General features: G+C 41.6%; 1 protein-coding gene across 3 annotated transcripts in view; it reads left to right on the top strand.

The window, feature by feature from the left end:
- ASAP1 (ArfGAP with SH3 domain, ankyrin repeat and PH domain 1) overlaps positions 1 to 15351 on the top strand; it is a 145639-nt gene that overhangs the window by 20310 nt on the left and 109978 nt on the right. For all 3 annotated transcript variants that reach the window (XM_066336157.1, XM_066336140.1, XM_066336149.1), the window contains one exon: positions 8529 to 8658. In XM_066336157.1, coding sequence (XP_066192254.1) covers positions 8529 to 8658 — 130 coding nt within the window. The remainder of the gene's footprint in view (positions 1 to 8528; positions 8659 to 15351) is intronic.

Genomic DNA, 15351 nt, shown 5'->3' with positions numbered 1-15351 from the left:
AACATTTAAACTCAGTAGGCCTATACACATTTATGTCTGCAAACTGTCTTAGCAAAGCTTCTGTAAAGCAAAATTATTTCTGTTTATTATCATGGGGGTCTTAGTCCCTCTTTTTCCACAAAGTAATGCTGATATATCCATAATATATAGAGAGAGATCCCTCACAAACCCAGATCTTTCTGATTTATATTTTCACAGCATTAACAACTAGTAGAAAGAAAGCCTTTCATTCACCTTTTAGTCTGTCCAAAACAGTGCTGACAAAATTGTTTGGACTGAGAGTCCTTTTCAACCCTCAGCTAATTTTGAAACTTTTACAATAAAATATATATTAAAAATACTTAGTTCTGATACAGTATTCAGCAATATTCAGCTGAAGAAGCCCAGTGTGCTTTCATCTGGAAAAATAAATGTAATTTTTTGCATTCCACAGACAGAGAAATGATGCACACAGAGATCAGTTGCCACATCAGAGCCATGAGTGTCAGCTCAAGGACGTGATCCCAGGTCTATAGAGCCTTTATTTCATTCTCCAACCGCTTTCCAGGTTCATTTTGGTCTGAACCTTCATTTTTATTGCAGGCAAAACACTGCATGTTGTCATCAGCATACATTTAGCAGCTTCGATAGAACCAGAGATGTGCCTGGTAATGACACAGCCATATCGTTTCCAGAGGGAAAGAGAAAATATTGAAATGTTTGCAATGTGGGTTGAGGCTTTATTTCATTCTCTTTTTATTTTGGAGAGCCTGCTATGCCAGCTGCCCTGCAACATGTTCATTTCTGCAGTATCATGCTCTGATTTTAGTCACTGCTATTTCTCATATTAAAAAAAACCAACAAAAAACCCCCAAAAAACCAGGAAAAGAAGCATCCAGCTACTATGACTCCTTCTTTGGGTGGACTCTTTATTTCTACCATTCCAATCAGAGTATCCCTTCATGTCATATTGGCTTCATCTTGTCCTTTGCAATCCCACTGGCATGGCCTGCTCTCATGCCAACACGTCTGCAGTGCCCTTCCCAACAATCCTTCAAAGATTTGCTCAGTGTCAGGAATGCAAAGATAACCGTGCCCAGGTGTCCCTGTGGTGTTCCTCAGCCTCACCAAGGCAGTGAGGGTGAGCAGTGCTGGAACACCACTCCCTCAAGCTAGGCAGTTCTTCCTGACCATCTCTGTGAGTAATGAGCAGGTTCACATCTTCACAAGGTTAATGTCAAACTTGCAAGTGGCTCCACGGACAGTTTTCTTATCCATCAGCACTGGTAGAAATTTGATATCTTTGGACTCTATAAAAACCAGTCCATATAGAAGAATATACTGCTGTGCTTTTATACTTTGTAGATTTTGTTAGAGCTGTGTTTCAATCTGTTGTCTCCTGACACACAGAATCATAGAATCATAAAATATCCTGAGTTGGAAGTGACCCACAATGTCACTCAGTTCAACTCCTGTCCTTGCACAGAACCATGCCCAAGAATCCCACCACGTGCCTGAGAGCACTGTCCATGTGCTTCTTTAACTCTGTCAGGCTTGGGGCTGTGACCACTTCCCTGGGGAGCCTGTTCCAGTGCCCAACCACCCTCTGGGGGAAAAACCTTTTTCCTAATATGTAACCTAAACCTCCTCTCACAAAAGTTCCAGCCATTCCCTTGGGTCAGGTCTCTGGGCACCAGAAAGAAGAGATCAGTGTCTTTGCCTTGTGAGGATGCTGGAGACCACAATGAGGTCTTCCCTCACTCTCCTCCTCTCCAGGCTGAACAACCCCAACTGCTCCTTGTGTGGCTTCCCCTCCAGACCCTTCAAATGCATTATTACACTTCCTACGAACTGAAGTAAGGTTTCTTAAATGAGCATCTCTGACAAAAAACATCTGTGAAATAGAAATACCAAATTCAGTACACCTGTAACAAGAAAAGGAGCATGTCTCTTCTGAGCCCGCTGTCTCTTGCTGCAGTGAGCATTTTGCTGTTTTCTCTTTGGAGAATGCAGAGGTGGCAGGAGAACAGCCTATTGCTTGTTGTTGTTATTGGGAGCCTGGAATGCCATTACGTGTGTTTGACACTTGATCTTGCATGACAAAACCAAAAAACAAAGGCAAAACTGAATCAGCAGATTAGTCAGCTTAATCTTGTGTAACTCAATGCTGCACTTCATTTTCAGTGCTGTTATTTTCTGATGTCCTTTGAGATGGTTATTTGAGCTTCCTTATCATTCAGCCAAGCTACTTGCCCAGGACATTCAAGTAAATAAGATGCAAAATATATAATTCGGCAAAATATTCTGATGTTTTGATTTAATCTCTTTTCATTTTGTCCACATAGTGTTAAAACCACAAGATCTTAATGCTACTAAAATGTCATTTATAATGAGAACACAATGGGCTCTCTTTTTGCTACCATTTTAATATTGAAAGAATGCAAAAAGAGCCTTCTGTTTAAGCCACTATTCTAAGTGCTAAAAGGTTTTCAAAATAACATGTAGTTTCTGAGATATTTGCTATCTCATTTTAAATGCCAGATGAAGACAAATGCTGGGAGATGCCAATATTAAAATTGAAATCATCTGATTTTTGCATTCAAAACAGTCACAGCAGCAGCACAAATTTTTGACACAGCTCATGTAGTTCATAAGCCACATTGGCAGATACTGTCCCTTAAAAACCACAGAATTGCAATCAGCATGTTTGCTGGAGCTGGATTTTGGTCTTCTTCATATTTAGCAGTGTGACTTAGGCAAGAAGTTTTCTTTACTGGAAAGTTACCTGACTATTCAGTCTCAGTAAAACAATAATTTCAAAGGTTTGTTTGTAAATGTCAAAGCCTTCTTTCTCAAGCAGAAACACTCTGCAGTTTACCATGTAAGTTCCCTTCAAGCAAATTAGCACCAGTCACAATGTGTAATGTAGGCTTTAGTGTTTAAAATAGACTTTGCCTTTTCCTGTGAGTACATCATGCACTTACATGATATTAAACGTGTAAACATGCTGCAGGTTAAAATACATAGCTGTTACATTTTGTACAAGGCTGTCAGCCGCCCCACTGCCCTCTGAGAGGACACAGCTCCTGGAAGTGAAACGCCTCCTGACTAAACATCTCCCGCTGAAGTACAAAGTGATGATGTTACTTGTCCTGACATAAATGGGGTGGTTTTGCTTGGGAAAATAAAACTGAGAGTTCCATTAACAAAAAAAGTTTCCCAAGTTTTAGCACGCGAGATATTCCAAAACCAAGAGAGTAACTCTTCCTGCTGAGATTCTTGTTTATTTGAAGCTTCTTTTATCTTCTAAGCCCAGCATCCAACTCAAATGAGAAGAGCTGATATTCAAATACTTGTGGATATTCTAATACTTATGGCCATAAATTTAAATAAGCCTTTCCCATTAATTTTGTCAGAAGTTATCTGAAAGTAAAACTATAAAAATGTAGGAACAGCAATTTACCATATAAATTTTTCTCAGGGAATGTCAAATCAGCTTTATCAGGTATCTGATGCCATGGATGTCTGATGTCATACAATGATATCATAAAGTGAGTTAGGATCAGGAGGAGGATGGGAAGTACTGCTTACTGCTGTGTTTAGCTAAAATGGATGAATTTAACACCAAACCACAAACATATTCAGGATAGCAGTATAGTAGAGAAACATAGCCTAAAGATATTTTCCTTATGAATTTTAGCACACCACTACTTCTGTTGCTATTTGCTGCTGAGCTGGTGAACTCTCCATGTTTGTGGAGATGCTAAGGAGCATAAAAAGAACAACTATGTAGTTTACTAAGAAAAGGATGTACATTTCTTTGATTTGAAATTATTTTAGTTTAAACATTACTGTCTATCATACCATAAAATCACCACTTTTATCTGCAGTAATAGCCAAGATGGGAACCTTGCAAATCAAGAAATTAGTGTAATTGTAAACTTGTATTTGCAAAAAGGCATCATCATGTTCATACTTGAGAATCAAAACCCCCTGAATTTGACGTGTGAGCTCCTGCCATGACTACACCTGTGCTAATCAAAAGGAGTCACTGCACAGAACCGATGTGCAGAGTGATTTCCTTCTCCAGCTAACAACTCACTTCACTGCCACACTGAGAGGTTGCAAATGGCCCTGGAGGCAGCTTGTCTGAGCATGCTTGACAACACACTGGTGCACAGCCAGGGACTTTGCTCAAGCTTATTTCCAAAAACCAAGCAGCAACCACACCTGAGTTTGCATCTGTGAGTTTGCTTCCTATGCAGCAGGGAAGTGTGACCTCAGGGTGGTTCTGGGGCTGCTCTCTGCAGGCAGCATAATCACATCCCACAGGAGATTCACCACCAGCTTCAGCCTAGATGAAGTGTTGATACCCTGAAGAGCTGACTTTGCATGACTAAAGTTAGACAGCCACAAACACAGCTGAGCCACAAGCTCATCTATCTGGCTCCTTATCTGTAGTAGAAAGATAATCTTGCTGTTCTCTACTTCATTGCTGTGTGGTTTCAATAGTTAATTGCATTGATGATGTGAAGAGCTATGCAAGTGCCATGTAGCTCTTCACCTCTGGCACATACTGGTCATGCTGCAAAGTTCACAATGATGACATCATCACCTGTTCACTCCTGCTCAGCTTCTGTGAGTGAACTGATGACCTCAGTCTAAATATAAGCTGTCTAAAATACTATAAAATGAAACATACTATCACTGCTCTTCAGTTTATTGCACAACACCTGCGTTGGTAGTTCATCATTGCAATGTTCCTTAGCCTCTCCCTAAGCATGGTGACTATCACCAGTACTGCAAAATTATTGTCAGTTTGCTGTAATCAGCTCTTCTGTTTGCAATCACAATAAAAGCCAGGGAATCAAGTGGATTTGTAGAGTGAATCACTGGGTGGGAAGGCAAGGCAGCACAACTTCCTTGACTGCATGCATCAGCCAGTAAGTGATTTCCAGTGCTGCTTGCATGATCCTCACTGGCATTAGCTTGTCCAGGGTGGACAAGGAGATTTATTTCACTTCAGAATACCAAGAGGAGTGAGATAAGCAGAACTTCACTGGCAAACCTTCCATGAGAAAAAGACCGTGGTGCAGCCTCACCCAGGATCTAGCACAGACTAAGATAGCATTACAGCAGACACTGTGAAATATAACTTTCACACTGTGATGATTATTCTTTGGCATTTGTGAAGTGAAACAGTGATTTCAGTTAGTGACAATTTATAGAGAGGTGTATGTTACAAATTTAGAACTGAATCTCCAGATACTGATCACAATTCAAAACAGGAAACGTGGTTAAATCTGAAATTCACTAAATGCTATGTGAAATACTTACATAATTTGACCAGTTTAAACATTAGCACATTTTTACAGGCAGCTTGTATAATTTATTTTTATTAACATCACATTAATTAACTGATCTTGCTTACAGTGAGTTTAAGTGAAAATAATCCAAGTCTAAAGAGGTCGTGCCTATAGGGCTATTTTCTCTACTAACATTTGAATAGGGGAAGGGAAAATCCTGTTTCTAAGTAGCAAAACAGAGCACTGTATTCTCTCTGGCAGAGTAAACAATTTCAGAATTGTCAAAAACAGACCAAAAGGCAATCATGATCTTCCTTTTTCATTTTTAGGCCTTGTGCTATTCTCTTTATTTGCCAGTATTCTTCTGCATTCATTCTATTTCTTATACATTTAATATGTCTTTTTAGAAGACAGCTTTTTTCCTGATGAGAAAACATAAAAGCTCAGCTGCACTTACTCTCTGCCCTGCCTTCACCTCTATGCCTCTTCACTGCTGCAGTTTCCCTGGCCGGCCTACTCCCTTTCTTAGTTGAACATGTTCTTCAATTCTGTAGATTAAATTTTTCACAAAATAGTGTCAAAGAAATTATGTCTTTAGCAGTATGTTCAGCTTCTGGGGGGAATTTGTTAGGAATAGCAGATGAGGTTATTTTACAATCCAGAGATTCATGGCCAAGCTCAGTAACTTCAGCCTGAAAAAGAACAATTCAACCCTAACAGTGAGAGTACCCAATTAATTAAACCAGTTTGTCCATCAGTGTGATGGATTTACCCTTGAAATCTGCCAGCAAGGGATCAGGAATCTCCCTAATGTGCACACTGTGGCTGACCTGCAGACCACCAGTCTGGCCGAGGAACAGCTGTGTGACAGCCCGTGATTGATGTTTGGCAGGAAATTACAGGGGATGACCACAGAGACCCTGCTTGGCCTCAAGCCATATCCCTCACCCATCCAGTTTCCAAGCAGGCTAGGCCAAGACAGCTCTTCTGGATGTTACCAACAGCTCTTCCCTGGCCCCAGCCAGTTCTTTACTCTCCTTTCCATACTGCTTTTGATGCCACCAGCCATTTTTATCTTCTTGGTCTCTCTTCCTCCTCCACTCCTCTTATGAACACGATCATCAATTTTCTTCCTACCTCTCCCATTGCTTCTTCAGTGCTCTTTTTTTTTTTTTTTTTTCCCCAAATCCATTTTTCAGTGCAAGTCCCACACAGTTCTTTTCTTGGCTTCCTCCTCCTCTTGCCTACTCTACCTTTCAGAGTCTCATGACGTTTAACAATCATCTGTACGAGCTCAGAGCCTATGTGCCAGAAAGCTGGATCACGTGAAGCAGCAGCAGCAGCAGCAGCAGCAATCACATGGCCGTATGGAGGGCTTCTACTAAGGCAGTGAAATCACAGAAACATGTTCAGGCAGGACCATCGCTCAGGAGTACTGGTCATATTTTTGCAGGCAGAACTGCGTAGAAATCATTTTTTATGGGTATACTCAAATCAGGTATCTCTTTTTTATCCTTACTCAGGCATTGCATTTTTTAGTCGATACTGTCAACTATTTTTGAGTTCCACAGGCATTTTACTTGAATTACCTACAAAACTATGTACAAGCCTAGACGCACTGTTATGTGGAAGGTACTTATACAGAGAACATAAAATCTTTTGAAATGGATACAGCCATATAATATTGCTCTTTCTCAATTGTTAAGATTTGAGCCTATTCACCATTCCTGAATGGCCCAGCTTCTGTGGAGAGAATCCCAAACACAAGGAGGAGGAAATCACACAGTATGACTAAATAAATCACACTGATGCAGCAGATGACCACAATTACTTGAGCCTCCTGAGACTTAGCCTTCTTTAGAAAGGAACATATGGGACCCTAAACTTAAGCTTTAAAAAAAAAAAAAAAAAAAGAAAGGAACATTAGAGCTGTCTGTCAGTTCCCTGTTACGTGATGCAATAATGGACAAAGGACGCGTTAACTATTCAGAAGCACTGCTTGTGAGAGGACTCGGGGCTGTAAAGCCGCGGTTCAGGTCCAGCGCTGGCGCTGGGACCCCGCTGGGCTGTGTGACCCGGCCATGGCAGCACTGAGACAGCGCTGCTCGGAAACGGCTCAGCAGCGCAACTAGTAACGCAAAATCAGCAATAGCAACTTCAAGGGCTTCTCTGAATCATAGCAGAACTTCTTAAAAATTAACTAAGTCTACGGAGAGTAAAAACCTATGCAGTCAGGGCTGCAGAGAGGGATGGCTCCCACAGCGGTGGCTGCACGAATCCTCCGCTCTACATCACCGGCGGATGGGGCTCCGACCGGCTGTGACGGACTTAAAGAAGGGGAAAAAAAAGAAGCAAGAGACCCTCTGGCTCGCCCTGGGGGTTCCCTGGACCAGGAGCGGACCCGCAGCCCCAGGCGGGCAGGGCCCCTCCCCGCTGTCAGAAAGCACGGGAAGCTCATTCTCCCGTTTAGGGACAGTACTGCAGCCCAACATCCCCCGACCTCGTCAGCTTCCACCAAAAAAGCCCTTTTTCATGATAAGAAATCGAAAGAGCGGCAGCCTCCCCCCCTCAGAAACCGCGGGGCCGGGGGAGGGGAGCGCGGGCCGCGCCTGCGCGGAGCCGCTTCCTCGCTGTCGCGCGTAGCGGCGGCGGCGCGCGCCCGTCAGCGGTGCCCGTCAGCGCGGCCCCGCGGCCCCGCCCCTCGGCCCCGCCTCCCCGCGCGGGGGGCGCGGCCCGAGCCCGCACGAGTCAGTGCTCGGCGCGGCGGGAGCGGCGGCCGGGGCGGGGGGCGTGGGGCGCTCGGCGCGGGTGGGGAAAGGGGCTGAGCCCGGCGCGGTCGCCGCTCCCCTCCCGCCGCCCTCCCCGCAGCGCCGCGGCGGGGCCGGGCTGGGCTGCTCGGAGGCGGCCGCGGGAGCGCTCCCCATCGGCGGGGCCGAGCGAGGGGCGCCGTGCGGGGGCCTCTCCCCCTTCACCTCCTGTCCGGAGGAGGAGGGGGCGGCCGGGGAGAGGCTGGATGTAGCGGGCGAAGCCTCAGCCTCCTTCTGCGGCTCCGGTGCTTTGATGCTGCGGCTCTCTGCTGGCTGTTAACATCTTCTTCCCTCTACCTTTTTTTTTTTTTTTTTTTCGTTTTCTTATTTTCACCCCGCCCCCCCCCCCCCCCCCACCTCCTTTCCCCTCGAAACTTGGCTTCCCTCTCTCCGGATCTGTGTGCCCGGCTTCTCCTGGGCTTTACCGGTGGGGCAGGATCATGCCGGACCAGATCACCGTGTCGGAGTTCATCGCCGAGACCACAGAGGATTACAACTCCCCGACCACCTCCAGCTTCACCACCCGCTTGCAGAACTGCAGGAACACGGTCACGCTGCTGGAAGAGGTAAATCGTCCACACCCTATCCCCATCCTCTTGTTTTTTATCCTTATTCCTTTTTATTTTTTTTCCCCCTGTATGCCTTTGAGAGAGCATCAGGGACTAGGCAGCACCACCCGCCCAAATCCACAGGAGCCAGAGGCGTTGGTATGCGTGTAATCTGGTCTTTTAATTGTGGGACTTTGCCCTTGTGTTGAGCTAGTTACAGAAAGCTTTCCTACTCTGGCGTCTCAAAGATTAGTGCGTAAAGCAGTTGTCTGAACTTAAATGTTGCTGTGGTACTTCTTGGTGTTTTCAGTGTTGTCAGTTGTTGCAGTAGAAAAAAAAATGCGTGAATGTTGGGATTTTTAGAGGGAAGATGAAAGGGTGAGTTTTGTTTGGGAGCGTTAGTAGAGGTTTTCCCCAGCCACTCGTTACATCAAGTAAGCACAGAACTCTGCAGAAATCTGCCAAGAGAGACTTGGTGTAAGAAATGAGGAAGGATGAAAAGGTTATTGCGGAGTGAGGGAAATAAGATGAAAACAGAATTAGTGGAAGGAGTGGAGCAAAATAATGCAGCAGAAGAGATTATACAGTCTCAGCACTTCAACCTTGAAGCCTCGGTGCTGGGATTTTTTCGTGCTTGTTACGAGCATCATTTAAATGTCCACCCTGCTCTGCTGTCAATAAATAAGAGTGTGAAAATGGGTAAACTTCCAGAGCTGGTTTCCAAGGAATATCAGTGCAGTGCTTTCTAGCTGAGGTTTCAGAGTAATTTCCTATGGACTAGGTCAGTGGTTATGAGGAAATGTCTTCCAAATGACTTTAAAGCAAAATAGTGTACAGCTATTCTCTTGCCCTGTGCTTGCTTGAAGGTACAAGTATAATGACTCTGAAAAAAGACAGGTTTTTTGCTATTGTTGCATAGGTTGCAGTTAGTTGTTGTTTTGGATTATATACTTAGTTCATCAAGTATTTGTCGATTCTTCAGGAGCCAGCGTGTATCTAGGAGATGAATTTAATAGAGTCTTTTAGTTCTGCTGAATGTGTTGGCATGAGCAAAACATTTAGTATGCAAGGAAAGAGTATTAATTATTTAATTATGGTGTTTGCCTGATAGTCTTGAGTATGGAAATATAATTCCACAGGATTCAGATCAGCTAAAGTTTTAATAAGAGAACTGTTTGTGTTCAAAATTTTAACAGTGCTATTGTCTGCGGCAACTGACTAGAGTGATTGTAAGTTCACATTTAAAGTTATGTATTTTATTTTTATTATGTAATGTCGATTAACATCTGTAACTTTTCCATAACTATAACTGGTTTGGTTTTTCTTTTCTCTTGTAACTAAGCCATGGCCACTGATAGATTTGTCAAAAATCAACCTGTTAGGTTAGTGTTTGACAGAATTGCTGCCCCCTGGTCTTAACTATGTGGAATAGGTACAGCCATTGATATGCTTATTAGTACAGTTGACAGCATGCATAGAGATAAGTAAAAAAATATATTTTGTCATCACTGGTGACTTACTTCTAGGGTAAGAATACAGTATAATGCTTTCATGGTTTGGGAGACACATCAGTGCTGGCTGAATGTGATAATGCCTGTCCAAAGAGAAACAAAATATAGACGATAAATACACAGTGTTCTGCACTATTTGTGGGGACTGTGTGTGTTTTAGAAGTTTTTACATCACATTTGACAGCAATAAATCGGAGGAATAAAGAATGGTGGGTGATTCTGGTTCTTGTGTTGCTCTTCTTTGAATTTCTTTTGTTTGTATAACTGTTTTATGTGCCCTATTTAAACTGATTGCAGTTTAAACTGGACTTGTTTTGCATTTTTTTTTAATTATCTGTAAATACAAAAAGGCTTTATTTGGCGAGAAACAAGATCTAAACAAGCTCTACTGTTTTACATGCAAAAAATGTGCAACTCTCCCAAATATATAGTTATTAATTTGCATGAGGAAATGCAGACAGTCAGGATGTGGCTACCAAAAGGCTCTTTTGGAGTCTTTGTGTGTGCAAGCTACAGTGAAGGCACAGTTCTGCTGCTGCTGCTTTCAAGCTGTACACCTGCTTACCTAAGGCAGTGAGTTCTGTGAAACATGGGATTGAAAATGAATGGTTGAAGTGGGTGTTCTGTAGCTGCTGCTGCTGTTGTTGATGTGTCGTGGGTGACCTAAGAACTCCTCAAGCAGCTCCTGAACTTCAGTGTTGAGCCTGCTGTGTTAAGGCAAAGGGGACGATTCCAACCTTGCAGCTGTTTGATTTTTAACTGAATGTTGCATCTGGGTTGGAGCTCTCTCTGGGCTTTTCCAGGCAGTGTCAGGCTCCGTGCTGTTATGGCGCTGCTGCCTGAAGTATCTGAGGTCGTTATTTTGCAGCTAATTTAATTCAGCACAGCCTGCACCTACCTCAGTGACTATAAGCTAGTTTGTGGATTAACTAATTATTTTCTTTATTCTAAGCAAAATGGCAAACTGGAGCTATTTTCTGAACAGAAATGGAAGGGAAATTAAACAGATGCAATGAAAGTTAACTCTGTTTCCCAGCCTCTCAGTCCGGTGCAATTCCTGCTGTAGCTCAGGTCAGTGGCTGGATCAGAAACACCTTTTCATAAACAGTGTGACGAAAAAGAAATGGTTTTGTGTGTTAATACCTTTACCTAGTTCCCTGAAGTTATTAAAAATTGTGAACTGACTGTTCTTGCATAAAAGCTAACAGGTTTTCTAACATAATAAAAGGTGATGGAATCATTTGCTGATTTTCTTGCTTGCTTGCCCGTCAGTGACAGGGGCAGTCTGTTCAGCTGAGTGAATTGCTACATATTATCTCCTAGTTACTACTCTTTTCCTCTTACAATTAAAATCATTTCAGAGGAGATTTTGAATCCAGTTAGATGCAATTTTGGAACAAGTTTCAACTGAAAAATCAGAGCAGACATGTTTACTGATTCTGATGAATTTGCATTCAGTAAGTTTTCAGTGGAAGGCCCAACAAAGCACAAAGACATACCTCACAAAATGAGAATCATGGAAGTGCTCCTCCAAAGGACTTCTGTGGTCTCAATTTATTAAAAAAAAAAGAAAAAAAAAAAAACAGAATAAAAAGAGATCCTCCACCCAAACTTTATTTAAAGCTGTCATAATATTATCAAAGGCAGTAGTAAGAACATGCTGCTTTGTAGCAATTTATTGAATAGGAAGGTTTCTTGCTACATTGTTTAAAACTACTGAAATTTAGGAAGATTTTGAAGTTGTTTTTCCCTTTAAGAGACCAAGCTTAAATTTTTTGTCATCCAGTCACACCAGATTAAAAAAAATAAAAAAGACCCCACCATATTTCTAGCCAGACTTAGGCATCTTTAACAGTAATTACTAAAAGCTGCGAGATTGTTTTATAATATTTTTTTAGAACATGAGTGTTATGTAAGTGCCTCAAGTAAACACCCATTTTAAAGTTCATTCTATTGCTAAAATAATAGGGCTTTTTTTCAAACTCATAGAGAGAGAAACAACCATTATATTATACCGTAGGTCGAGTTTGAGAGAATTTGCAGTGTGTACTCCTTTCTGTTGATTTCTTCTGCATAATCTTACATTCATGCAAAAAAGTTATTTTTGATGTATTTCTGCATGCAGGTGGAAGATGTCTTTTATAATGCAACACCTTTCCTCTTTAGAAAGGCTGAGCGAGTTGGAGTTCTTCAGCTTGTAGAAGAGAAGGCTCTGGGGACACCTTAGAGCAGCCTCCCAGGGCCTAAAGGTAGTTCCAAGAGAGTTGGAGAGGGAAGTTTTACAAGGGCATGAAATGTCAGGACAAGGAGGAATGGCTTTCAACTGAATTAGATATAGGGAGGAAATTCTTTATGGTGAGACGCTGGAACAGGCTGCCCAGAGAAGCTGTGGGTGCCCCATCCCTGGAAGTGTTCAAGGCCAGTGTGGATGGGACCTTGAGCAACGTGGTCTAGTGGAAGGTGTCCCTCCCCATGGCAGGGGGTGGAACTAGATGCTCTTTCAAGTCTCTTCCAACCCAAACCATTATATAAATCTATAATGATCATATGAAGAGGGAATTATTGTGTATGTAAGTGGGTGGTTAATTTCTTTTTTGAAGAAAAAGCCTAGATGGTAAATATAGACAGATTACTGATACAGTCTCTTAAAATACAGCCTCTTGCTTTGTTTTGACCAGACATGCTTTTATATCCACAGAAGCTCCATGATTTGTATTACTCAAATAGATTTTGAAAAGTTGATTTTAATCATTGAGTTAATATTACTTTGTTAGCTAGTTGGAATTTTTAGAGAATGATGACATCTGTTCTGAGAATAAGTAGTGCACATGTGGGATCACCACAAGACTGTCTTGATTATCATTCCACTGTGTACCAGCTCCAGCTGAAAGGACATCTTTGCACTCAAGGGACAGCTCAGTTATCATGACCAGGCAGTTCTGAGTCTTTCTCCTAAAGTAGCAGATGTTGTGCAGGACTGTCTGGAGACAGAGATTAAGCTTAAATATTTAAATTCTCTTTAGTCAGGCTAGTAGATATGAAGGAGCAATTAGAAGCTGATGATAAAATAAAGAATAGCTTCAGTTGTGTCTGATGCTGATTTTGCAGTTTAATGAGTGTTTTGCTGTTTTACTTCTGTAATACTTGAACATCTTTAATGACTAATGTTATTTCTTTCTTCTGCACTTGAGTGAGAAGTCGAAAACTCAAAATGTGCTTTCTGACAAGTAGATTGGCTGCAGATATGTTTGTGTCTTGCTTTCAGGATTCGAGAGGTTTTTTTGTTTTGGTTTGGTTTTTAATTTAAAAAAACCCAAAACAATCCCCCCCCAAACAAACAAACCCACCTCACAACACTATTCCTGCAATGATTGTTGCTCATTTTGTTTCTCACTGTGCTGATGTGCCTGAGCACAGCAGTCTGTCAGTCTAGGCTGGTGCTCTAACAGATGTGTGAATGTACATCAGTAAAAGAACGACTGTCTGGCTCCTGCTCAGCCTCATATACATTTGGTGGTTCTCAGTGCAAGTCTGGTATAATCTAACATAGCTTGAAAGGAGAAGGTTTCTTATGTTCTTCTTCATGTCCTGGATACGTCTCTAAGATTAGAAATGGGAAAGGGGAAAGTACAGGGTTGTTACTTTTTTTATTTTGCCTTTTAAGAAAAAATTCTTTCAAAATGTGTTGTGTATGAATCATTTTCACAGTTTCCCATATGTAACTTTCCCTTTGGGCTCCAGTTCATGCATATATTTCTTATTCTACTGTGAGGAAGGACTTTCAGCATGAGGGTGAGGGGGACAGCATTTTTTCCTCCTTATAATTTTGTTGAAACTTGTGTAGCACTGAAACTGCTATAACATCAGATCTTCTGTGGTGTTTCCATTTACTTTTCCACCACAGATCCTTTTCAAGTGACAAAGTATTCTATCAAGGGAGGTAGGTGAAACCATGCACGAGAAGAGGAGCATTTCCATTCTGAATGAACTTTTGTTAGTATTACACACAGACTTTGTTCATTAGCCTGGACTGTGATAATGGGTAGGATCTATTTTGTGTGTGTGTTAAGAGAAAGAATTTTCTCTATTATTTCTATTACTTAATTTTTTTTTATTGAAGCATCACTCTATATAATTGCAATAAATAAATTGTAACATCCTATTCTTTGTATTTCTTAATTTTTTATTAAAATATAGTCTTATTTTTAGGAGATGAATCCAGGCAATTCCAGCAGCACTAGACTTAAACCCAGCTTTTCCTAACCTTGCAAACTATTACTTATGGCAGTTAGAAGCAGTCTTGCATCATAGAGAGCTTTGTATTTCAGAACTGGTTTTATTTATGTAACAGACCATGAGCAATCTTCAGTTTTTGAAGAAATATGCTTCTGATAGCAAACCATCCTAAAAATAACAGATAAAAAGTTTATTTGTGTAGTTAATAAAACTCAGGATAATTGTTGCTGCTTTTGCATTGAATGAGAAATTGAAACAGAGATGTGAGGATGGGCACGTGAGCATTCTGGAATACAGAGGCCACAGTGAGCATACGGGTGACTCCCAATCACAATACGGAAAATGTGATACGGGTGGAGTTGATAGCAGTGTCTTGTATTTAAAATGCAGTTGAGGATGCTTTTATATTTCCATGCCACAGTATTTATTCATTTAGTGTGTAATCAGTTTTACCCTTCATTTGATAGTAGTCAAAGCATTTGGCTCTAATAAGCAGGCAATCTCCTTCTACTTAAACGTGACTGATGTGAGGAAAAATAAGAAACACTCACTGGTAGTTCTAAGTTTCAGTCGTGGCAGATGAATTAGCTTCGCCTTTTGAGAATTTGTTTTCATTTAAGGCATATTTTTGAAAGTACTTACTGCGTTTGGTACCTCATATGTTTTTTTGAGAAGTACTGCTTCTTGTTTTGAACTCCCAACAGGCTTCTTCATGTTTACTCATCAGTTAGGAAGCTGTGAAAGTGCTCTTTGGTGCACTCTGTTCAGTATGCTGTGCAGATAAACCCTGACAGAGTGTGTACCATGTAGTCATGGGAACTTGGCCCCAATGGAGGGGAGACACTTAAAGTGACATGACTTAAAGTTGAGTTTAATGTCTGAATTTGAGTCCTGTGGAGACACCTTCCGTAGTTAAAAAGCAATAAAAAAGTACTTTGAAGAAAACAGAGAGGGGAAACAACCC

Source organism: Sylvia atricapilla, chromosome 1 (assembly GCF_009819655.1).
Source record: "Sylvia atricapilla isolate bSylAtr1 chromosome 1, bSylAtr1.pri, whole genome shotgun sequence".
In the NCBI taxonomy this organism is placed as follows: Eukaryota; Metazoa; Chordata; class Aves; order Passeriformes; family Sylviidae; genus Sylvia; species Sylvia atricapilla.
The sequence above is the reverse complement of the archived record's forward strand: the minus strand, read 5'-3'. Positions and strand labels throughout refer to the sequence as shown.